We start from the raw sequence: 26,264 nt of genomic DNA, 5'->3' as shown, positions 1-26,264 counted from the left end.
TCATCATTTGGAATGGCCGTCTCATTTTCTTTGCATCCCTACCAACCGGTGTCGGCGACACCGGGGTGAACAAAAATCCCGTATTGCCCTCCGTCATAAGGTGTCTATGCTCGGGCAGCTCGTACCTTCTTGACACGCATATTGAAAACACATTGTCCTTAAGATATTCATGTTGTTTGCCACTTTAGAGGCAAAAAGGGCATCTTCCAGACATTGCATTTCAGATGTATTATAAACATTCCTTCAACGTTGTACCGAGACTTCTGTTTACACGTCTGAAGAGACCTCTTGCCAGAAACACAGGTTTTCAATTTTCACGTGAAAGAAATGAGCAGAAAACCCAGTTTTACAATTTGTGAATTGGACGATGGACAAATTAAGCTACAGTGTACTGGTTTGTTATTTCCAGCTTGGTGCCCAAACAGTTCTTGCCATTTTGGCCACATTGTAGTAATAATTATTAAAAACATCACCTATGTATATGGCTTTTTTTTTTTTCCACTAAAGTATAAAATAAAAATTATAACAGCGAGATGGTGCCTGTTAAATGTTAATGCCAGCTGTAAAATAAATGAAAAAGGGTAAAACCCAAGTGGAATTCAGAGTGATGAGGCAATTAATAAGACAATGCTATGGCTTTGGAGGACTGCACTACGAGTTGGAGAGGATTTGCCTGTAGTTTAAAAGTATGTACGTAATGAAAAAAGAAAGACTGATGCAGAAAGCAGCATGTTGCATTGCTTGTCTAATTCAAGGCAGGATAGAACGTGACAATCCAAAATGTTAGGCAGTGATCCACCAGTTGATGCAGTGTCACTTTAAATATTCGAATATTTGTTGTATATATAGCCAGCAGTGGTGTAACCGGGGAGGGGGGGTCCATATGAAAGGTAGCTCCGAGAGGAGAAGGGGGGGGGGGGGGGGCTGGTCCTCCTCATGCCATCACGAATGCGCCAGTGCTTAAGTATAAATTAACAAACTGTGTTCATACAGTTCGTACGTGAAATCGACACGAAAATATTTTATGTAAATGCACACAAAAGACTCCGTTGATAATTACACGGTTTACAGGCAACTTGTTGCTTCGTGCTCCACAGACGCGCCAGATGCCGTGGAGCAAATTTAGGAATTAAAACAATAAATGCGACGCGCGCACTATGCAACCATATCGATCAATTTCGCATCGACGTGACATAACAACCACCGTTACGACGCGATTTTTTAAAAAGGAAGCTACATCGTAGACTGCGTAAACCGATCGCTCGATGACGCTCGATCGGGTGAGTGGCGATGCTGAACGGCGCTTAATTCTTCGCTCGCGGCAAGCAAAAAAAAAAAATTAAAGAAAAAGAATGAATACATAATTAAGCGTTAATAAGTAAACAAAGATTATGGGGAATCTTCGACCGACCCTAGGGAGATCTCGGCCGAGAAAGGGGGAGCGAATGGACGAACCACCTGAGTGTATTGCGGAGCAGCTGGCTTTCTGGCCGTGGTGTGGGCCCCGACGACCCTTCGCTGTCTTAATCCGTGAGTGCCTCAAACCACGCTGATTGGTAGTGCATCCCTTATCGTTCACGGTGCCGTTCCTGTCACGGTATCCGCCGCGATACCGAGCCGATATCGAAAGGAGTTTTGGCACAATCGCGTTTTCCGTCAAGGCGGAAGACCTATCGAACATCACGTAGCACTCAAAGCTTGTGTTGAGTACAGAAGGCTCAAAAGTTTTCCGTGTCTAGCTGCATTGAGGGAATGAGACGACGTTATCGGTGCTTTCAGTTTGACCCCTGCTTGCGTTAATCGACAGTGATTCGGTTCCGAGGAAGCGGTGCTGGTCAAGAGAAGGAAGACTTACGAGAGAGAGAGAGAGAGAGAGAAAAAAAAATGCTCCGGCATTTTCAGGGCTCCTCGACCGGCTGGACTGCCATGTCCGGGGTTTTCCATTGGTTTCGCTTGTTGGCCGGGGGCATTTGCCTGCCCCTGGTGTTCCCGTACATCGTCTACAAACTCTACAAGCTTCGATGGGGTTCGCTGAAGACCGGCTGCCTGCAAGACAAGGTGGTTCTCATCACCGGCGCCAGTTCGGGCCTCGGAGAAGGTTTGTTTTCCTGTTCCATCACGTGTTTTCTCTCGTGCCGCCCAGCTTAATCAAAATGCATTCAATTAAGCGATGAACAAGACAACGTGTTATATAAGGTCTGCAGATCGTGAGGGCTAGCTCCGGTCAGCTGTTACTATAGTCCAAGCACGTAAACGATTTTTCTTCTTCACCCGTAAGGTCGCGTGTGTGTGTATAAGCTGGATTGGATAAGCTGGATTCACACCAGTCACGCCTCTTTGCACTCGATTTGCCGCTTGATTCTCGCTTTAATGACATTTTTTTTTTGAGCACTTAAATTTGATGTCCTGAGCGGAAAAATCAGGTCTTGCATACTGTTTTAGGAGCAGAAATACATGGTGTCCAGACTGTTCAACAAAAAAAATATAAAAAGAAAGGATTGAGAAAACACGATGCAAGATGCAATTTTAAGGCCATTAGTGTAGGTCTTATAATTGTACCTTGAACCGTGGTTTTTCTTGAACAGCTTCGCTAAAATGTCACAAGAAGACACATCACAGTGCAAAAAGACCCGACTCAAGAATAGGCTATAGGCACACTTGTCAATTAGTCTAGCCATGTAAAATCTCAATATACGATCACAGTTTACGTGAACTCTGTGGTGATACAAATTTTGAAAACGTCTTAGCTAAGATGCATTAAATGCAGTGCGTTCTGCTTTAGGATGGCTCGGAGCACTTTCCCTGACCACAATAGGTGATTCGAATTTCTGAGCTGCTGAGCCCTACCTCAGATTAAGAGGAGTATGGCTGCTGCGTGCAGTTGCCAAGTCGACATATGAATTCATGGTTTTCAATGATCCTTGTAGAGACCTGGACACTTGAAATGTGTTCACTAGCTGTGGCACACAGTGTAAGCTAACAACGTAGATGGAGGAACAAGCGTGAAGCTTTACACATTCCGGAGGCGTCTTATTCAACGAAATTGAGATAACAAAGGTCCAGAAAGCCACCAAGGACTTCGATCTTCAACCGCAAATAGTCAACAAGACCGCCTAACTTTCACTTTGGTGCTGTGGTATTGTTTTTGTTTTTTTAATGTATTATATGAATTTCAAATTGCCCTAGTGTTTTTCGACATCCCATGAAATTTCTCCTGTTGAGATTCTACTGCATATCTTCTTTTTTTGCAATTCGCAGCCTTGGCACACAAGTTCTTTGCAGCCGGCTGCAAGGTGATCCTCGCTTCCCGTCGCGTTACTGAGCTGGAGAGAGTCAAGGATGACCTCATGCAGTCTGTGCCGGTGAGAGCATGCAGCCTTCGCTTGTTTTGTAGTCAGCAGCACATTTGTTTCAATAACGCTCAACTTTGCACGAGGAGATTGGTGCTGGGAAATTCAGGGGACGTTGCTCCTTGGCGAAATTTCTTCGCACTGCCATTAGCCAGTTGATAGGCAGTTTTGGCTTGTCCGATAAACATATTCCCCTTGATGGAATGCTCGGTTAGTGGACACTTATACATGGTGATGATTTCTAACAGCATCCCCTTAAAGATTGGGCTGCGACAAATGGTCACTTAGCCTGCTTAAGCTAATCATGTTTTACTACATCTATTGCAGTCTAGCATTTTGGCTATCTCTATAAGTTACCTCTTCTAGTGATGACCCTGGCGCCACCTCTTCCTTGTTTATTTCTCCACCAATGCTCTGAATGAGTGGCCAGGTTGGTAGCGCCACCTGGTGGCGCAGAGTTTAACTAGAGAGCACACTGACTTATTATTGTAGTGGCCGACCATATTCTACTTGGCTGTTGGTGTAGAACATCGGCAGCAGCGTTAACATGCAGCCTTATTAATGTTCGACGAGGACACTCATGTAGCAAGAAAACCTAACACATTTTGGTTGAACAAAGCATCACTACAAGGTGCTACTGGTATTTTTCTTGCTGTCTCCGGCAACCCAATATTCCGTCAAGGTTAATACGTTTACAGATGAACTAAAACTCTCTATTGAGATTAGTCAGGCGTCATTGTGTTGTCGCACGTCTGCAACAAAATAACCCTCGCAGTTTTTGAGATCGAACCAGCGCATTACCCTTGGGTTTAGATTACTAGCAAATGCTATGTGTCATTGAACAAGCGAGCCCAAGTGCACTCTATTGCTGAATCTGACTAATCTGATAATGTCAGTCTTGCAAAAATATTGTGTCACTGAACATCTTGCTGTGTGGCTTAGACAGAGAGGTCAACAGCGGGCAACAAGGGAAACCTTAGCCTGAAGCCAACAAAAACCAAGCAACCCGGTCTCCTGTTTTTTCATTTCCTTCCCTCATTCTGAGTAGCTCTAATTCAAGAGCACATGAAAGAAACGTAGGTGGCCAAAATTAATCCGGAGTCCCCCCCCACTACAGCATGCTTTGCAATTAGATTGTGGTTGTGGCCCTTAAAACCCAAGAATTTAATTTTTAAATTTAATTGCCCTTCTCTAAACGTTGGCTCCAGGCTCCTTGTTCGACCACTGTCAATATGACTTCAAATATCCATCTGCCTGTGACTCATTTCTCTTGCTTGCGTACAGAGAGAGCAACGCATGGCTTAGCCCTTTTGGTGCCCAGTGTTTTGGGCATTTTTACCCGCTGTCTTGCCGGATGGTTTCTTGAAAGTGCAACAATTTCAATTTCTGTCTAAGTAACGCATTAGCAGGCTTTAAATTTGAATGCCATTTATTGGCAATAAGTTGCTGAACATTTTACAAAGTATTCTTAAATCTAAAAATTCAAGCGAAGACTTGTCTAATTGTTTTTGAAGTTAGGATAATTGGTGTTTCCCAAGCATCTTGAAGTGACACTCTCGCTGTCACTTGAAGACATCTACCTTATAATCAACATCAAAATCCTCTGAATCGGAGCTCATAAAAAGTTCTTGACTTTCTGCATCGTTAAAAAAACGTGTGCAGGCTCTTTTGTGCCGGTCTGCCATTTTGGAAAATGACAGATCCTACTAACAGAGAACCTTTGTTGCGCCATTCGGCCGTATAAAAACAAAACTTGACACAGTACAATTTTAGTTTAACCAATTTTTGTGTGGATAGTGCAACCAACGTACAGATGTCTCACGTTCCTGAATTGTCTGACTTGGGAAAGGCAGAAAGTTTGTGAAAAAATGGGCATGCAGCTTTACTCAGGCACTTAAAGCAATTGTGTCGGCTCACATATGAGACAGAGTAGAAGGGTGCACTTGGACCAGTCATAAACGTAGTCATTAAAGTAGACGGAACTTGACATTTGCAGCAGCCATCGGGGCACCACACACCGGCAGTGGTCCAGCTCGACCTGGCGGACCTGTCGTCCATCGCAGAGAAGGCTCAGCAGGCACTGCGCATCCACGGCCGCATCGACATCCTTGTCAACAGCGGCGGCATCAGCTACCGTGGGGAAGCGTGCGACACCTCGGTCGAGGTGGACGTCAAGCTCATGATGGTCAACTACTTTGGGCATGTCGCACTTACCAAAGGTTCGTCATAGTCAAAGTAGCTTAGTTAGTTATGTGGCCAACTGTCAAAGCCAGAGTTCTTACGCCTCCTTGAAATCCTTCAAAACATCTTGGATTTGGAAAAAAAAAAAAACAGATTCAAGGGTCCTTAAAACTTCTTGAAAATAGATGTGCTCCTTGAATTCCTTGAAAATTGGGGTTGGGGACAAATTTTGAACATTCAAAGTTATAAACTCTGCATAGGGGCTATGCCGTGGAGATTATTGGGAAGCTATCTTAGATATTTTCTTTTGAGAGTGTCACTAAATGATTGCAATGTGACATGTCCACAGCTGCCAATGACAGGCTTGTTTGAATCGCTGTTGCCATCGTGGAGCTAGACAAATTAAGCAAGGTCAAGCGACCATGCAGTACAACCATCTTGTTGTTTTGCTAGTTGCTTCACACCGCAGCCATCATGGCTCCATTTTTGAGCCATAAGCTCTAGAAATGGCTGGCAAAAAGTAGGTTTCAGTGAATTGGCTTTAGCACGACGAGTATATAAATTTTTCTGAAGCCGAACACTACTATCGTGCCTGAAAGCTTCATTACAATGCAAAAGTCAACTTCGAAAAGTGACTCAGCTAGCTTGAAGCGCATTTCCAAGTCAGCAGCTGCTTAAGCTGCAAGAAATTGCAGACAAGAAAAACGAGATTTCATCACCATTTTTCAGTGTACATGAACGAATAAGGTTTGTTTCCTCCTCCTGGAATTGTGGACTTCGGCATCCTTGAAATCCTTCGATATAGTGTCAGATGTGCTGTACGAACCCTGGTCGGACCACTAATGGAAGTCTGTGGTTAGGCATTACCTTCGTGTTCCAGGGCTTGGCGTATTCAATTCTTATTTTTAAGACATTTTGCCCACTTTTGGTTGCCTTTATTTTGAAGAAAACTAATGTAAATAGGGAGAACACAATGGGGGGAGGTATCCAATGGCTGCGGTGTTCTGGTGGCGAGCTGTAAGGTCACTCGTTTGATTTCCAGTGGCCACAGTCATACACCAGTGTGTGTGTGGAATGCAAAAGCACTAGTTTGCCATGATTTATGTGCACGTTGGAGACACCTATAGATGGTCAGAATTAATCCGTAGTCCTTCCCTAGAGTGACTATCGTATTAGGTGTGCTGCTTCGGAATTTTATGCCTATGGATTGATCAGTCAATTAATAAATAAATCATTGATTGGGAGCGTAATGCTACTATACTCATTACAAGAAGGCTCTGTTTGTTCTCATTCTTTCCTTTTTTGTGATGCGCTATTCACATGCAATTGTACTTTTTTTTTTATATGTGTCGTGCGTGGGCAGAAAGAGTCAGGTGGACCAGACTTTTCGTAATTGTTCCAGTCGTTCTATTTGCCTAGGGTGAGTTGCTGCAATTTGTAACAAGTGCACGAAAGGTGCCGTTCAGGTGGGACTTTTCCTGACGTACGTGCCACAATTGTGCATACTGGTCATACGACTTTAATGACTACTCCAAAGATGTGAGACTAGTGCATTGCAATAACAGAGATCATTCAAAATGCGATAAAAGAAAAATGATTGAAATACTTATTTTATGGGACTTTGCTTCGTGTTCTAATACAAATATTTTAGAATTTTCATTTTAAACCACAAACCAGAACTGCAGTTCTTAATTACAGCCATTAGTATAGGAAGCATAACACATTTCATGCATGAATACATTGAATTTCTCTGTAACCTACCACTATAGCCAGACCTAATGCAGTCAAACCTCGATATACCCGCCGTGGTTGCTCAGTGGCTATGGTGTTGGGCTGCTGAGCACGAGGTCGCGGGATCAAATCCCGGCCACGGCAGCCGCATTTCGATGGGGGCAAAATGCGAAAACACCCGTGTGCTTAGATTTAGGTGCACGTTAAAGAACCCCAGGTGGTCCAAATTTCCGGAGTCCCCCACTACGGCGTGCCTCATAATCAGATTGTGGTTTTGGCACGTAAAACCCCATAATTAAATTTTTTTTAAACCTCATTATAACGAACCTCGATTTAACTAAATTTGCGATGTAACAAACTATTTTTATTTCCCCATCTTAGTTCTATTGAATTAACAAAACCTTGGTATAACGAAATTCTCGATATAGCGAAGTTTTTCGATGCAAGTAGAACTTTGTTATATCGAAGTTTGACTGTAGTACTTGCATTTGGTGTGCCCTTAATTACCCTTTGAGTTTTTGCTCCATCATCCCACACAGAGGTTTCGCCTTTATCATCAACCAGCACTGCTGAGACCAGCCATTGCAGTTTCATATGCTACTTTACTTTAAGAAAAGTAGTATAAGGCAACACAAGTAACAAACAAAAAAGTAAGGTGCAGCAGGATGTGCATTGGGTATCATTGTGGTGTCACCAACAAGAGGCTAGCTGAAGGGTTTGCAGATTTGCCTACAGCATTCTATGCTTCTGTCGAATTTGTGGATGATTTTATGACAGGTAATTCAAGAGTGCGTCAAGTGGTGTTGCTTAACTTAAGGACGCAGAATAAGTAGTGGCAGCTTCTTGTCCCTTGATTTCTGTATTATCATTCTCTAATGACTCCATCTGCAGTTCATGGGAACTTCACAGCAAGCTAGTATTGAGCGAAATGTGAGCTAGTAGTCATGCCTTGGGGCACGAAGCGTGATAAAGGGCCACTGCCACTAGATTAAACTTGGCATTATGGATGGCCTCGTGGATGGCCGTGAGCTGGCACTCAAGTGATCTCCCATTACCCCAATTTCTTTTGCAGCGATACTGCCCAACATGATCGACATGAGAGATGGAACCATCGTTGCCATCAGCAGCGTGCAGGGAAAGATTGGCCTGCCATTCCGCTCAGCCTGTGAGTTGGAAGTCTGCACTTTTTCTCAGTTTCAAGCATACAGTATCTATCAAAAGATCCGAAGCCACTTAAGCATGATGAGAACTGACAATTGCTCTTTACAGTACAGCCCGTATTGAATCCCTAGTAAGGACTCGCTTGGTCTTGGACATACAGCATCGGTCACGAGATCCCCAAGCTACTCAAACGGTACAAAAACAGATCGCACCGTTCAGATGGTCACATCAAAATCATTGACAAAAATTTGCCTTGTCTGGAAAATACCATCTTGGTCAGAAATTTCAGGCTCCTTAAGCATGACAAGAACTGACATTGCTTTGTGGAGTACCCTGTTTTGAGTCCTCAGTTCATTGGAGTGCTGAGGATTTGTTAGGTCTGGAACGTACAACCTCAACCAAATGTTCCTAAGCCTTTTTAAATGTAATGAGAATTAACACTGCTCCATGCACTGCAGTCTGTGCTGCATATGCTCATAAAGTGCTAAAGTGATGCTCAGCACTTGAAAGTGCTAAAGTGCGAAAGAGAGCACTCTTTACCACCCTACACAGCTTTTGAGTACCAGAAGTTTCAGCTACACCTTTAAATGGGTCAAAAAAAAAAAAAAAAGCTTCGCTTGTGCAAATTGCGGCCTCAAAACTTTTGCCAAAGGCTGTGTTTTTTCAAAGTGCGTCTGACGATCAGTGAGCCGGCTTTGGTGGTAGCACCTCTGCCACTGATATTTCTCGTGTAGGAACTCTGCAACACCCCAATGCACCTTTTTCACCACTTCAGATATTTTTTTGCGATCTGGTAGAACAAAAGTTTGTACATTTTTCCCATTATGATGTCACTGAAACCGAGCCCCAAGATGATAACAGCATCATATCAAACTTTATTTATGTTGTAAATCACTGCACGTGTAGGTGTTTATTCGGAAGGAGGTCCCATAGCACATGGCTGAAAGGGCTTATAGGGTTGAAGAGCAACCAGCTAGCCGTCTACTTCCCAACTTGTTTTACTAAAACACTTTACACATGTAATTGAAATTTGCAGCACAGGTCCAATCGGAAGTGTTTCTAGATGTATGCAACATGTTTTAAATATTATTGTCATTGTTGCTCTTGCCTTTGATGCACAACCTCGTTGTGCACAATTGTGCGTACACGCCACCTGATTGGTTTAACGAGATCCTGGTTGAATTTTTTACAGATGCGGCATCCAAGCACGCAACCCAGGCCTTCTTTGACAGCTTGTTGGCTGAAGTGGCACAGTATGACGTCCACGTATGCGTAGTCTCTCCAGGTTACATACGCACTAACCTCTCAATGAACGCACTCACTGGCACGGGATCAGTCTATGGCGGTGAGTGTCGGCAGTTGTAGTTTACACATTTTCATCACTGGCTGCGTGTGTTGGCTAAGTAAGGCCTGTAGCTTTGGTTACACTCTGTGGAGGCAGCATCTGCGAGTGCGAGGCAACATCGGTATCGCTTTGTTAAACACCAGATACGCTAGGCTCGTTTTGCTCCAATGGTTAGGCTTAGACATGTATGGGTAGATATAGAGCTGTATAGGTATAGACCTGTACTGCCATCTATTACACCCTATGGTAACTACAAAACTGCGAAACTACGAAACTCAGTTTGTCAAAAAACCTGCTACCAGCTTGAAAACATACTCATTGTGGTAGGTTTGCCGAATGCCAAAGAGTGTTTTTGGGCAGTAAACCGGCTTAGCTCATCTAGAGCCCTTAGAGAGTCGCTTGTACGAATCGAAGTTGTCTGGTTTGAAGCGAATTCGAAGTGAATAGTAGTTAGTACATAATTTCAAAGTAGATAGTTCAAATAGTTGTGGAATTTTTTGGCACAACGGCCAGAAATTGACAAATCTAAGAAAGATGGGACATTAGGTGGCTTTACTTGCAAAGATGAAGCAGTGCCATTTCAAGGAACAGTTTCAAGCAAAAACATATTTTATACAAAAACATATATTGTTGAGCATTATTTTTACAATGCCAGCAGTACACAAAAATCGTTCACAGAATTTTGCTCAGTGTTGTAGTTCACCGTACTTGAAATTTTATGACAGGCAAAGCTGCGGGGGCGTTTCGTGTTCGCCCTTCACATAGCTCAATGCATATCATGTGTCGTGATGCTGCGAAGTGCAGATGTAGCATGTGAACTTGATCGCATAATGCCCGCAGTTTGGACTATGTTCTGCAAATTCACCTTGGAGCTGTTTTTCCAGCACGTGAGCCTAAGCTGTTCCATTCAATGCACAGGCGAACTTGGTAGGCACGCTACTGTAGCTTACGGCTGGTTGCCCTTGGACCTAAACACCGCAACTACAGACCTCAGTCTAGCCCCTGCGTGTTATCTCCGGTCCAATCACCAATGAGCCGCTTATACGAACATATCAGCATAACGGCAAACTAGCGATTGTTTGCTGCCAGCCCCCACTGCACTGGCAGTCAGTGAACTTTTGTCACGGCTGCACTGCCGTGGCTGTAAGGCCCAACCAGGGCAGCTTCACCGTAGGTCGGTGACCCAAGTTGCGGTGTAGTGTCCAGATAACGCAGATCTATTCACAGCAGTCGTACTGCTCTAAAAAGTCCGAGCAACACCTCATCAGTGAAAGTGAGAGTGCGGGAGATACCTGAATGGCGAAACGTTTCTCGTGGCTGCCATTTTTTCAGACATTGTGCACGCGGATCATGTCTGAAAGATTTAACAAGACACCATACAAAATTTCAATCGCTGTTATAGATCGGTTCAATTATTGAGGTACGTGTCAGTGCTATGTGAATGTTCAATCAAACGAGCATGTCCTAAAGGACGGTAAATGAGTTCATCTTTGGCTTGCCTTGGCTATCAGCCATGTCAATCAGTGGCAATGCGACTTTCTCACCAAAATCGAAGCTGTTAATATTTGTTTCGAATGCTTAGAAAATTCCGTGACGTAATAGTTCAGCAGAAATCTGCTAGGTGGAGATAAGTAATTAAAGGGAAACTTAGACCACCCAAATGTAGCAATTTGCTACATAGTGCTGTTAATATTTGTTTCGAATGCTTAGAAAATTCCGTGACGTAATAGTTCAGCAGAAATCTGCTAGGTGGAGATAAGTAATTAAAGGGAAACTTAGACCACCCAAATGTAGCAATTTGCTACATAGTCCCGGACCAGGACGAATTTTTCTTCAACTGCGAGGCTTTCTTTCGAGGAACCCGGTTGGGTTTCCATTGTAGCAAATTGCTACATTTGGGTGGATGTCTCAGTTTCCCTTTAATTACTTATCTCCACCTAGCGAATTTCCGCTGAACTATTACGTTATACACTTGCCTTTGCTTCGAGTTGTCGACAAATTCGACTTCGCCCTGCCATCTGCTAGCCGCCTGGTTAGCTCAGATGGTAGAGCGGCTGCCCCGGAAAGGCGGTGGTCCCGGGTTCGAGTCCCGGACCAGGACGAATTTTTCTTCAACTGCGAGGCTTTCTTTCGAGGAACCCGGTTGGGTTTCCATTGTAGCAAATTGCTACATTTGGGTGGATGTCTCAGTTTCCCTTTAATTACTTATCTCCACCTAGCGGATTTCCGCTGAACTATTACGTCATACACTTGCCTTTACTTGGAGTTGGCGACTTCGCCCTGCCATCGGCTAGCCGCCTGGTTAGCTCAGATGGTAGAGCGGCTGCCCCGGAAAGGCGGTGGTCCCGGGTTCGAGTCCCGGACCAGGACGAATTTTTCTTCAACTGCGAGGCTTTCTTTCGAGGAACCCGGTTGGGTTTCCATTGTAGCAAATTGCTACATTTGGGTGGATGTCTCAGTTTCCCTTTAATTACTTATCTCCACCTAGTGGATTTCCGCTGAACTATTACGTCATACACTTGCCTTTACTTGGAGTTGGCGACTTCGCCCTGCCATCGACTAGCCGCCTGGTTAGCTCAGATGGTAGAGCGGCTGCCCCGGAAAGGCGGTGGTCCCGGGTTCGAGTCCCGGACCAGGACGAATTTTTCTTCAACTGCGAGGCTTTTTTTCGAGGAACCCGGTTGGGTTTCCATTGTAGCAAATTGCTACATTTGGGTGGATGTCTCAGTTTCCCTTTAATTACTTATCTCCACATAGCGGATTTCCGCTGAACTATTACGTCATACACTTGCCTTTACTTGGAGTTGTCGACAAATTCGACTTCGCCCTGCCATCTGCTAGCCGCCTGGTTAGCTCAGATGGTAGAGCGGCTGCCCCGGAAAGGCGGTGGTCCCGGGTTCGAGTCCCGGACCAGGACGAATTTTTCTTCAACTGCGAGGCTTTCTTTCGAGGAACCCGGTTGGGTTTCCATTGTAGCAAATTGCTACATTTGGGTGGATGTCTCAGTTTCCCTTTAATTACTTATCTCCACCTAGCGGATTTCCGCTGAACTATTACGTCATACACTTGCCTTTACTTGGAGTTGTCGACTTCGCCCTGCCATCGGCTAGCCGCCTGGTTAGCTCAGATGGTAGAGCGGCAGCCCCTGAAAGGCGGTGGTCCCGGGTTCGAGTCCCGGACCAGGACAAATTTTTCTTCAACTGCGAGGCTTTTGTTCGAGGAACCCGGTTGGGTTTCCATTGTAGCAAATTGCTACATTTGGGTGGATGTCTCAGTTTCCCTTTAATTAGAAAATTCCGAATGCAGCAATTCAAACCAAAGTGAATATCGAATAGCCTAATATTAGATTGAAAGTAAAAAAATGTCGAATATTCGCACTAACCCTAGAGTTACCTTTACTTTAGCATAGAAATTTTATATCGTATTTTGTTGCTTTATTAGGTAGCTTTTGATTCTGTAATTAAAGTGTAAAGTCTCACATCGAGCGTGCAATGAATTATTAATTTTATTATCTAGTGTTACTTGTTCAAAATGCATCCCAAGGGCAGCATAGTGTTTAGTGTCAAGAAGAAAGCAGGTTACATCACAGAAACCAGGATTGGCTTTCACGTGGCATTACAAATCAATGATGCCAGGCACGCCAGGTGTAGGGGTCGAAGGCTACACCAAGAGTTTCGAAAAAATGCTTCACAATAAACAGCTATCCCATTTTGCTAATCTGACCTTGTCACCGGAAACGTTCACATGCTACCAAACTGGCCTTTTCATTGTCCTCAACTCTTTCCCTACCATGGGGAAAATACGTGTTTTTTGTAGGTTACGCCAGATCTTTTTTTTTTTTTTCTAAAAGAACTACTGCACTCAATATTTTATGTAATACACAAACTTGGAATGCACTTTTCACACATAAAGGTTTTATGAACGAGATGTATGTCATAAAGAAGATATAAATTGCCAAAATCAAGATTGTGGGACAAAATTTAACAAAGTCTGTAAAGTCATGCTTGTATCTACTAAGAAAAAAACTTAACGAAAATGATGAGATATACAAAATGCATTGCCATCTGATAGGCACTATCTCCGAAAAAATTCAAATTTTTCATAGAGCTACAAAAATTTAACCGCAAGCACTACAGTTAGGCGTGCCCGGCGGCAGCCGCCGATGTTCCAGGCTGGTTTGCGTCATCGTAGCTTTCAGACTCGAAGCCCGACGAAAAGACAGCATCCTCTGACTTGCTACTATTCGATGCATCGATAAGATCAGCCACAGAGGCAGCAAAATCGCGATATCTGCGATCTCCCAAAGCGCGCGCGCCACTTTTGGAGCCAGACATTTTTGCATTCTGTTTTGACGATCGCGAAACTTCGGAGCGTGTTCAAAAATCACCGCCTTGTGGGAATAAGGCAAACTGCTTAGAAAACTAAAATATAGTTCTCCTCCTTCACGTCCGATAGCTCAGTATGTCTGTGAGCGGCGCGGAAGGTCTCAAAAGCGGCGTTTCAAGCCATCGATAGTGGGCTAACAAATCCCAATGAGCGTAGTACGGAAAGAGTTAATCCCACCATTCTTTGCGTTCAACACAGGATAAGCCTAGTCCTGTTGCTCCTTCGGCAACACGAAGTATCTCTCTCACTTTCTTTCCCCTATTATCCCATCAAGTGCTTAATTAATGCACTCAGCCTTCAGTGGCATGATTATTATCTTGGCTGCATCCGCTACACAGGGCTGATTGGTGCACACACCAATGATGTGTGGTACCACATGACCACCGCCTTCGATTGCCGCGTCACCCTGCAACCTGCATCATAATCGAGACTGCATTGCACTTGGTGGATGCTTTTAATTACATCCATTTAAATATGATACAACTGCTCTTCAACAACCCTAAGCATTCTCAGCGCAAGCTCCACCCACAAAACTGCAGTGCACTTGCCCTGTGTGCTTCCGTGATCTGTAACATAGTTTCATGAAGGCGGTGATATAGAAAGAAGTTTGCCTCCACCATTCATGGAAATTAGTGCATGGAAAGGACAACAATAATGATATTTATTTTATGCAAAAGATAGGAACGGTTAGCAATGATTATGTGATTATGTGCAGTGCAGTACTGCCAGGCAATTCAGGTTAGAAGCCTGAGTAGACCTCGTTTCCATTTACTACAAACAGCAGCTAACAGGGGGGAAGAACATTTCAATCGAGATTACCAGGAAAGAAGAAAAAATGAAAAGAATTTTTAGATTACACTGTCCTTTAGACATGAAAGACCACATCAATTCAAGTTTGAATCGATCTATACAAATTCTCTTCAAATTGTACGTAGGTTTATTTGCCATTTTGTTTTTAGGTCATCATCAAGTGTGCTGTGCTTTCAAGATATTAAGGTTTCATACCATAGCTACAGTTTACAGATGTCCATTAAAGAAAACGAAAATGAGACAAATTTTCTGTTAGCACTCCTTAGGTACTTTGGTGCATGATTACACATGCTTCTATGAGCATGCAAGGCATGCGCAATAGCCACATTGCTACTCATTTGTTTACAGTGATGGACGAAACAACCGCTACCGGAATGGCTCCCGAGGACGTGGCTGACATCGTCCTGGAGGCGGTGGTGAACAAGCGAACTGACGTGGTGATCGCCAGCTTCATCCCCGCCTCGTACTCTTCGTGCGGGTGCTGATGCCCTGGCTGTACTTCACTATCATGAAGGGGCGAGCCAAGCGGTTGCGTCTACAGCAACGTCGGGTCCAATAGCAAATACTGGCGCGTTTTGCCCAGCGGGAGCGCGGGGGGCGAACGCTGTGAACTGTTCACCATTCTGCCACATGCGGTTTAGCGTATCTGCAGCAACTTGCTCACTGTGTCGGAGAGGTCTCTTCGGTTTGCCCTGCACTGCGCTGGCTGCGTTGTTCCTGTCTGAATCTTTGCAAGTGGGTAACATTGGGGGGGGGGGGGGTAGTGTCATCTGCCAGCAGCATAGAAGCAGACGACACGGCACCCTACCATTGGCTGGATCATAGTTGTCTGAATCAGTGCAACACAATTTGGTGTGTGGTGTCTGCTTCTGCTGTTTATGTGATGTCTGCTTCTCTGTCGTCTGTAAACAGCACAGAAGCAGGCGACTGCTTTTGGTTTGTCGCCAGCTTTTGTGTCGTCTGTTAATGACACAGAATCAGATTGCTCAGCATTGGAAAAATGTCTCACATTTATGAAGCTTTCAACCCTGCTCTGGTCTTAGTTCAGCTTGCACGGGCAGCTCAAGGAGGCTCGAGGCACAAATTGGCGTGCCAACTTAAACGGAGTGTGCTTGGGGGTGCTGTGAACTCAGTGGTTCTCAGGGCAAGGAGTCTGTTGTTGATAATTGAACTGGCAAAGCTTTTTAATGCTGTCGACAAGGCATCTTTAGCAAGCTTACTAAGGTAGACAGTTTTTTTCCTTTATGTACATAATTTAATAGTACTATTGTATTGGGGCACAATGCCACTACTGGTATCACTGTGCCCTACTGGTATCGAAAGAAAAATATAAAGGGTTTTGGCTACCGCCACATATCCCTAGCTGTCGTACGGCTGGTTTATTCCTGCTTGACCTCACAAAACTGATGTCCTGAGGTCACAAACAGAAGAGCTGCCATTTATTCACAGGTATCAGCTAACACCGCACCCACAGAAACAACAGAAACAACTGTTATTGCAGAGTTTACCAGTGGATCATGTGGATACTCGTTTATTGCATTTAGGGTCCCACCATCTCTTTCCCAGGTCAGTTTTACAACAAAATGCGCAATATAAGAATGTGCATGCATCAAGCAGATATGCAGCTTCACTAACTTGTATTCAGGAACACCATCAAACATTGAAACATCATGAAATGCAATAGCATTTATTTGTATTGTGCTTGCAAGTGCACAGAAACACATCAGAAGAGGTAAGCAGACCAGTTTAAAAAAGAAGAAAGAAATACAACTAAGAAAAGTGGAACAAAATAAGAAAATAACCATAATAAAGACAAGCAGAAGTGCTCGAGAGGACATAGTTGTATTTATTTTTGACAAGCCATTAGTGGACTGGTCTCAGATGTACAGCCTCCCGCATTTTTAACTACATCGTACGAGTGTCCATCATGCATCATTTTAGCGCTTTTAAGCGGCGATAATCAGCTAGACCGGCAGAAATACTCTCAAGTGCACTAAACACTCTCCTGTGCACGAGTCGTTTAATGCGGGAGGCTGTACAGTCCCAGCCGAAAAAGGCTAGCACAAGTGACTGGCGGCCGGAGCGGCAAAATCACAACATGCTTTCCGACAGGCACCCCTGCTTTGGAAAATGGAATGTGCCGCTCCGGCCACCAGTCACTTGTGCTAACCTTTTTCCGCTGGGACTGTACTTCATCACGGTCATTCCCTTCATTTTCGTACAATAGCACAGCCACCTCACAGTTGATTTCTTTAGTTGGCACTCCAGTTTGTCCAACAGACTGCTGAAATTTGAAGGTCTGCTACCCAAGAAGCAATAGCGGACATCGTTGGGCATATATATATATACATACATATTGTCAAACCTTGCTATAACAAAACGGGATATGACGTAATAATAGATATAAAGAAGTGAAATTCCTCTTGAAATATCAGAGGTTCATATTGCAGTACATCCAATAATGAATATAACGAAGTACTTTTGGCTTCCCCCTTTCATCGTTGTTATAACAAGGTTTTACTGTATACCGTGTGTTCCAGCTAACGTTAGCCAAGCTGTTCATGTAAAAAAAAATAAGGTTAAACAGACACAAAGATACAGTTATAAAACCTATGGTGTTCAGTCTTGAGAGGCCTGAGGATTGAGCTCCGTAGGTCTGAAAATCATACCTAGCAGTGTCCTTTTTTTTTTTTTTTTTCATTGAGCACCTTGGCTAATGTTAGCTGGGACACCATGTATATATATATATATATATATATATATGTTGTTGTATAGGGGTCCTGCATTTCACAGACAGATGTCTACACATGTTGATGACATATCATTACATGGTGGCAGACATTGGAGGAAACTTGTCAGCATATGAGAGCCCTGTTTGAAATGTTGCTTTTAATGTCATGTTCGAGAATGGGTTGGCTTTGACTGTTGTTCATTAGAAGCGGGTTCTTGTGTTTCACAGGATCGAATGACAGAATTATCTCAAGGTACTTTTCACAAGTGTTCACTCCGCTTTTGAGTTCACACACCATAAGGACTGTCTAGACCTTGCAGTATGCCCTGATTAGTGAAGGTAACGAAAATGATTGGTTATGTTCCACTGCATTCTTATTGTCGTACGACGTGTACGAGGTACAGTGTGCAACTTTGGGCAGAGAGCAGGGCCTGTATCATGTAGCGATGCCTTCCGCTCAATTCTATGCTACTCGTATTATCCGTCGTTTATGGTCTGCTGGTCCCATTGATAGCACGGGCGAAGCATCATTCTGACCTCTGACAAAAACCCCAAAAGCGCAAAGAAAAATAGCTTTGAAAAAGGCAGCGCTACAAAATCCCGGCCCAGCTTTCTACTGCCATTGGCTCAAACGATAGCAGACGACGCACAGCTTTTGTTAAAAGCAACAAAGTGTGATCATAAGTGTTACTGAATCATGGTAGTGCCATGGCTGCACTTGTGAAGCATTCCGTTAGCAAGCAAATCTCGTCGGAGCTCTTGAGCAGCCTGCATACACACCAGAACAGCAACTAGACATCGTGTCTGCAATCATGCATGTAGTCGCTTCGTTTCTTTTGACAGAAATTGCACCACCCCTCTACTCCCCCTCACGAGAGAGTTGATTCAATCGCCCAATCAGTTTTGTAGCCAGGGTTGCACCTCTGGTAGAGACCGAATTCCTGTGCAGGACTTCAGACAGGCTTCGAAGAACCCATCACGACAGTTCAGTGGCTACGGTGTTGCTACCGCTGAGTGCGAGGTCACATCTTTCAATCCTCGACCATGGCAGCCGCGGTCCAGCGAGGGCAGATTGCAAAAAATGCCAATTTGCCGAGATTTCAGTGCATGTTATTGGAACCCGAGGTGACCAAAGTTAGACAAAAAGGCTCCAACTACCGTGCCCCCTCATGTTCCAGTTCCATATTTTTGATGCGAAAGCGTCAAATGGCTCATTGAGCGAAAAAGCCGGCGTCCGGCGTCTGTTGCAGCGAAACGGCGCCTAAATTATCTCTGTCCGCGACGCCACGTCACGAGTGTGCCTCGATGGGGCAGAGCGCCAGGTGTGGCATGAGAGGAAAGGGCATAGCTGCGGTGCCGAATCACCCTCGCTCTCGGAAGCCTGTGTTATCCACGCATTCCTTGTCCATGCATTCTAACTGCGCCTCGGTAAGGCCAATTCAAAACGTGCCCAGCGTCTCAATGCGGTCGCTTGTGTCCACGTGGAGTTCAAAACTCGGAAGGACTGCTCAGCGGCGTTCAATTGGACATTAATGCTTTCGCATTCACAACTCATAAGAAGTGCCAAAGTGTGCCCGGATTTTTCTATACAAAACCCCATAAAGAAAAATACATCATTGTTGCATAGCACACATAAATGTACCCATATGTTTCGTATGGTCTTTCCTTTCTCATTCTCTAATATACTTCTTTTTCACACGCAGTTTAGGCTGGATTTCGAGTTAAGAACAATTTTTCAACATGCTCAGAATTTATGTCCAGAGATTATCATTCCAGCTCTCATCATTCCACTGTATATACATTTTAGAGGTCTTAGGATTTGCAAAAAAAAAAATGTAATTTCCCACAAAGCCTGGATACGAGTGCAGCATGGAAATCAGTGTTGCAATATTTAGTATTTTTTGCAACCTACACGGTGATTCTTACAGTTAGAAGCGCCACACCTCAAAGAGCAGAAGTTCTTAGCAGCCCTGTTAACTTTTGTGGTTGACTGCACCTTTCATACAATCCTCTCGCCCCCAGAGGGCCTTTTATTGTTTCTTTTCGATCGACAGCCCTGTTCAGAATATCGTCTCTAACATTCGTTTATACTACATTATTTCCACTTCCGATTACGGACAGCATGGTCCGTAATCAGTGTTGCCAAGAACTTTGCAACTATCCTATATTCCGTTGTATACTTAGCAGGCAACGCTGCGGATGCTACGCAGGCAGTGCGGTCATAAAGTCTCACTCCGTGCGTTCCGCAGTGCAGTTGCTCTTGATCTGTGACGCTTTCTGCGGACTAACTACTTCATATATTACAAATACAACTTCTGGACGTAAGGTTTACGACAGGTTACCACTTTTGCACTTCCAGTGTGCGACGTACTATGTTTTGATCGTAAGCGCAAGCGGTGCTCTGAGGCCACTAGTCACAGAAACGTATCACTCCGCTCAGTTGTAGTGAATAGGTCAAGATCTGCGAGGCCTTCTACCTAATAAATGTGATATTTTGAGACATGAGAGCATGAGGCTTAATGTTACGTCGAAAAACATGACGCTTATCTGTATCGTTCTCTGACATGTGTCGCACTATCTTTTGGTAGAGGATGTGAGTGGTGAGAAAAGTCTCTCTAGCTTTCGTAGTGTTGACCGATATGTATGAAACGGAGTATAACTAAGTGCAAGAATTCAACCGCTCGCCGTTTCCCAGGTGAGTGAAGCATAGATTTGTGGCATTGCAAAAGCGGCATTGCCATTGTGAAACCTCGAAGGCATTACACTTGAAGGCCCCTTTATAATTTCTTTATTATTACTCACTGAAACAATCTCTGTGCACATCGGGAGCCCAAGAAAGGTGTTGTTATTGCAGCAGAAAAAAAAAACTGTGCTGTTTCTTGTACAAATTATACCATCGCTGTTTCCGAGAAACCCGAGTTGTGTGCGCGTGTGTGTGTGTTTGCATTTTAAGCACTGTTGAAAGCACTGTATACTTTGCAGTTTGTTTTTGTCGTTAGCCTCTTCGCCATTTCTCGCGCAAGCAAGTACACGAACTGCTTCCAAATATCAGGTGTTGCATCGTTGATGGAAGCGCACACAAACATATTTCCTGCCAAAACCGCTGGCTTGTTGGTGCTCAAAGTCCCGTAGAAGAAGTTGAAAGCATACAATGCTCTTATTCAAAAGAAAGAAAAGCTAAAACAGACGACGGTTCCCTTCACACATGACAGCCTTGACCAACAGTCTGCGCAAGGCTTAGGAGCTAAAAGCAGCAGCCCTCGTTGTTTGAGGCCAACTACAACGGAATTTTGCACTGCATAAAATGTCCAGTTTCAAATAGTGTGGATAAGAGCAGCCTCTGTGCAAAACCTTGTTGGAAATACAAGTGGATGTGTCACAAGATGCTCACAACGAGAGGCGTTTTTGATATGCCAAAGCTGGAAGAAAAAAAAAAACACTGCCGTTAACACTTGCCGGAAATGACTTGGCAACGTTGAGAACCAGCAAGGCTTCCCGGCACGACCTCCGAGATATGGCAGTGTGGCGGAAATCATGGAGGCAATTGATGTTCAGAAATTCGCGTCATATCCGCTGACCTCCAAGTGCACTCGTCGTCTGCTTGGGTGTCATTGAAAGGCTGTTTACCAGCCCTACAGCCTTACCAAGAGTGGTTTAATAGTATGAACTACTCATTTATAACCAATTTAGCTAAACTGAAATTTCATTGCAGCTGGCTTTTAACGACTTGAAACAATGTAGAAACAGTGGTAGCATGGCTCCTTGTTATCATATGCGTTACTCTACTTCAGTAGTACTCCCATAATGCTCAAGTGATGCACTGGTGCAGTGCTGTTCTTATTGTTACCCTCACACTGTTGCTGTTTTCGTCTCCAAATCATTTTGCATCTCGAGGACCAACGTTGCAAGAATTCTAGAGTCTGCATTGGCGTGAGCCAAAACCACGTGTGTACATTTGCGGTTTAATGTTGCTGACCAGGCCTGACATACCATCATGGTCCGTAGCCTATACAGTGGACTGTCCGCCATTGTCCTAACCCAAGCACCAGCTTCGCTGAATTTTTTTTTTCCCCCTGGAACATTTTCCAGTGCCAGATCTATCTAATGGCTGGTGTATCTGTGTCACCCGTTTCCTTTTCTTCTGCGTAAGTAAGTGTACCGTAAGCGGGCATTAATGTAAGTTAAATAAGTGTCATGTTTACGAAAATGTTTGGTGCTGTGTTGTTCATACGTATAACGATGTCCCCTACACTATGGATCTCCTGTGTTCTGGGAATTAGCCATGTCGCAGTAATTTGCACTACATAGTCGGCGCAATGTGTGTCTTCTGCACAAACTTAAACCCAGTCGTCTGTCTCTCCACAAGCGATGAAGTGTCCATTATGTTGCTAGAGGGGCAGACACAAAAGGCAACTCTAAATCAAGCTAATATACAAGACTCTTGTTTTAAACTGTCCAAATCATTATTTACTGAGAACAGAGCTTTTGTATATGAGAAAAATCGTAAGCAGGACAAGACTGGAACAACACTGAAAATACAAAGCCTTCTGCCAATAACATTGTATGTCCTGTTTATAACCGATAAATAGCAGTCAAGCACTGATGATAATGCTGATGAAATTGCAGTTAGCACACGAACAAAATGTAGTTTGGCCAAATTCATTAGCACGTCTTACAGAAGAATTTGCCAGATCCACCTGCCTCATTCTGTTCTAGTGGCACTATGTGAGGGCGTGTGGCGCCCTCTATGTGTGCGCATCTGACTCGAGCAAGAATACTAATGCCTGGCAAAGCATGACCACCGAGGTCACTGGCACGACATGATTGGTACAGTGTCAACATGTGAATTGCAGTGTGTTTGGTACTGTGGCGCCCTCTGTGCGTGGACAGGCATGGTAGTGCCTGGCAGAGCATGACCTCCGAGATTGCTTGTAGAGCGCAGGTTATGTACACTGCGTCAGCGTGTGGATGACACATTGCCAACCAGTGAAACAACTGCTGCAGTATTGGTCTACAAGTTGGAGCAACGGGCAGTCTGTTTTCGCTCACATTTTTCTTGGTGTCTAAGCCATCTCCCGGTCTTTGGTGTTCCCTCAAGTGGAGAAGAGCTGTATGAAACCCAAGCCACGAAACAAAATGTCTCAAGAATTCATGTTCTTGCATATTACACGAACTTTGCACTGGATGTGGTTGTGACCGTTTCTAATCTTCCAAACCTCTCTGTAAGTTGTTTGCGAGCCCAGTGCTAAGTACATCTCCACGTCAAAAGTTTAGTGCAAAATGTTTTCGTGCAGCTAACAATTTCTGTGCATCACCAGTAAAATTGTGCCAACACAGCTAATAAAAATGGTTCAGCTAGTTTAAAGCAATAGATTTAGTAGTTTTAAATTTTGTTCTAATGTTCTTGTTGAGGCTACCATTTGTCTACAGCTGCTGCGGCTAGGAAGTTCCTTGATGTTTCGCGTGCTGTGGATCACTAGTAATAATTCAGTTATGGTTAGCCGTGAAGTGCAATTAGCCAGATGTAAAGACAGTGTTGCTTGAACACAGGATAACCTTGGCGGTATGTTCTGAGGGGTAAAAGGTATAGGAAAAAGCGTATGAATCAGGAATTTTACAGGAAAAAGCGTATGAACCAGGAATTGATCGACAGTGGCCAAACAATGGAAGTATCGGCCTTCTGGAGCCAACATTTCGACAAAAGGACTTTTATTTGTTCCTTTGCTGAAACACTGGCTGCATAGAGTTTTCTGCAGGTGCTACTAGAGGGAATTCTTGCACTAATGTCTACATAGCTGAAAGTATGGCAGTGATTGGTAGTGTGTATGGGTTTGCCTAAACTTTTTCCTTCTGGCTTGAAACATCTTTGCAACTTTATAAGTTGGTCGCTTTCAACAAAGTATATTGCTTGACAAATTCAGTAACTTGAAATGATGATGCATGTGTGCAGCAATTGAGAAAGACAAAAGCACAAGAATGTCTGAAGCCACCACCTCGAAGATCAGACCAATCCATGTACCATCCATCATTCCTATATGGTAGCTAAACAATAGCAGCGTCAGGAGTTCTCTCTAGCCATTTTGCAAGAAACTCTGTGGTTGGTTCCATAGGTTGGTTCCAAGTCAACGATGTGGTTGACTTGCGTTGTTCAGCCGCTGTTTATCATTTGAAGGGCCACATTCTCAGACGATCACTTTCGCAAGATTTTGCGTCACTTGGCACCAGATGCGTCAGCCTCTACGGACAAGAGCGGTCCTGCCACTGTGTCCTGCGCTCTTGGCATTCTGCCAGGAGTACCGAGTAGCCCGAAATCTCGCAAAATCAATCGTATCCCCGAAAGTGATCATCCGAGAATACCACTCCAAGCTTCCTTTGATCCTCCTCAGTGTCGTTTCGACAAGCTGGGAATGTACCAACATGGTTTTATCATTCTGCATGTTGAGGAACATTCACGATAATCATACTCCTAACCTAGCGTATATGGCTGTTGTCATCACGTTCAATTTTTTTTTTCTTTTGGCTCTTAAGATGCAGTTTACAGGGTAAAGCATACATGGGAGTCCAGTTATGCGACTGCTGTATAGAAGTTTTTTCAACAGTTTTACACTTTGCCATTGAGTGGGTGGCATTTCTCCATAGTTGCAGTTTTGTTTATTATTTGTGTCGGACACTGAAATGTGGTGTAGAAGGGACACTTGGTGATGACGTGGGAACAGAACAAAGCTACAGAAGAAGCAATGAGAGTTTTTTAATTATAGCCTCATGGTAAATTCAGGCGAATGCCAACTTGCTCTTTCGTCAACCTTCTTCCATTTCTGGATGTCCGCACCACTCTCTCTATTGGCTTTCACTGTGTGCATGCAACTACAGGTGCTCTCTTTTTTTGTCACTCAAATCCAAACTGTTGTGTCCTGTCACACATCTGTTGCTGTAACAGACTTTTCTAATGTGGCTTCTAATTTAATTCTCACTTACTCAGACTAAGGCTAAAAATTGTTTTTTGGCAGAAGCACAGAAACCAGCGCTTTTTCCTTCTCATCATGGAAGAAAAAAAAAATGTTTGCACCGAGAAAATTTTATGCTCCTGGTGTTCAGTACAACACTTTGCGCTGTTACTTGCCCTAGTTATCCGAGAATTGCAATGCGGCTTTGCCTAATACTGCACCCTTTACAGTGAGTGATGTTTAAAAACATGCAGTCTTATGTAATTTTGCAACACCTGTAGTATGGAAAAGCCTGGCCTTTGAGATTGGTTTCTGTTAATCACTGGGGTTGCACTGTAAGCACGAAATGAAAGGTGCAGACAAAGGCAGATTTTCATTTGTTTTTTGGAAAAGCTAGGCAAGCATCAGTGTCGACTGTTATAATGAACGATCCGAACCATCAAATGCAATTTTGATGCTAAATTTGAGCAAGAGCAAAGGAGCAGCATGAGAAAAATCTCTATGACATGAAGGAGAAAGTGCAGGTCTCTGTACAGCGCTTGTAATTGAGTGTGCAACGCTTCATAAATTAATTGCATCCGAGATTTGTGACACCCGCTGCCCAGTCTCAGAGGCCATAATAGAATTTCATGCTAAGCACACCAGGAGCAAATTTGGCGCTAATGTCTGCATGTGCTTAAGTGCAGTGTTTCACCGATCACGGGATTGGTGGGTAGTAGATGGTGTTTTTCAAACATTTGTCCTTCTAGCTTCGAACAACCAATTTGATTTCCTATATTAACCAAAGTTGTCATAAGTCTATGCTTAGCCTCGTTTATCATCTCATTTCTACTATCACGCCGATTTAGGAATGTTACAAATGAAATGTTCAGAATTAGAACGTCAATAGTAATCGTTCATGAAGATTGTGGCTGTCCAAATGTCATGCGAGTCTAGGGACAAGCATGCTCGCAAGTGTGGAGACTAACTTACATGCTAGAATTTTGCATGATGGAACATATTGGCAATATAAAACGCTGAAGAAAAGAAACCTTGTGTGGTTGGCATACAACCAAGCCAAACCGCAAGGAACAAAGGTAGCCACAGCGTGCTTTCTCAACGAAGCCATGCCAAGCTTTAGAAAAATCCATACACTACCCATTACTTTCACGGTAGGTGAAAATATGCGGTGCCAAACACACTAGACATTGCATTATATAATGTGTTCTGAATATAAGATGCTGAAAATAAAAACTTTGTGTGGTTAGCACTCAACACAGTCGAACCACATGGAACAAAGGAAGCCAAAGTGCGCCTTTTCAATGAAGCCATGCCACGCTTCGGGAAAACCCACGTACTACCCATTAGTCTCGCGGTAGTTGAGACTGCAGTGCCAGATTTTCCTACGGATTTTAATCGTGGTACAAGATTCTACGGTGTAAACATGTAAATTCTATTCTATAGTTGTCCTCACAACAGCATTATTTACACTGTGCTCTCCTTGTGTGGAAACAAATACCTCCAGCGTTTACGTTTCACTCCAAATGTGACACCTCCAATTCTGAATGTTGTACTCGGTATTGTCGGCTCCGAAATAAATCACTCTGTGATGTAATCTCTGTTTCTGTTGAAAATCCACTTTTTTT

General features: G+C 43.8%; 1 protein-coding gene and 1 non-coding gene across 2 annotated transcripts; both read left to right on the top strand.

Moving 5' to 3' along the window:
- Positions 1 to 1,437: 1,437 nt before the first annotated feature.
- On the top strand, positions 1,438 to 26,233 carry LOC119453233 (dehydrogenase/reductase SDR family protein 7-like). The gene is given in 8 exon segments (XM_037715259.2): positions 1,438 to 1,530; positions 1,903 to 2,098; positions 3,259 to 3,362; positions 5,347 to 5,569; positions 8,335 to 8,427; positions 9,616 to 9,768; positions 15,313 to 15,414; positions 15,417 to 26,233. Coding segments are annotated over 7 exon segments (954 nt in total). The 5' UTR covers positions 1,438 to 1,530; positions 1,903 to 1,926; the 3' UTR covers positions 15,524 to 26,233.
- Positions 12,881 to 12,955, top strand: Trnas-uga (transfer RNA serine (anticodon UGA)). The gene has a single exon. It is a non-coding gene; the product is annotated as a tRNA-Ser (tRNA).
- Positions 26,234 to 26,264: the final 31 nt, after the last annotated feature.

This window comes from Dermacentor silvarum, chromosome 5 (genome assembly GCF_013339745.2).
Source record: "Dermacentor silvarum isolate Dsil-2018 chromosome 5, BIME_Dsil_1.4, whole genome shotgun sequence".
NCBI classification, from domain to species: Eukaryota; Metazoa; Arthropoda; class Arachnida; order Ixodida; family Ixodidae; genus Dermacentor; species Dermacentor silvarum.
The sequence above is the reverse complement of the archived record's forward strand: the minus strand, read 5'-3'. Positions and strand labels throughout refer to the sequence as shown.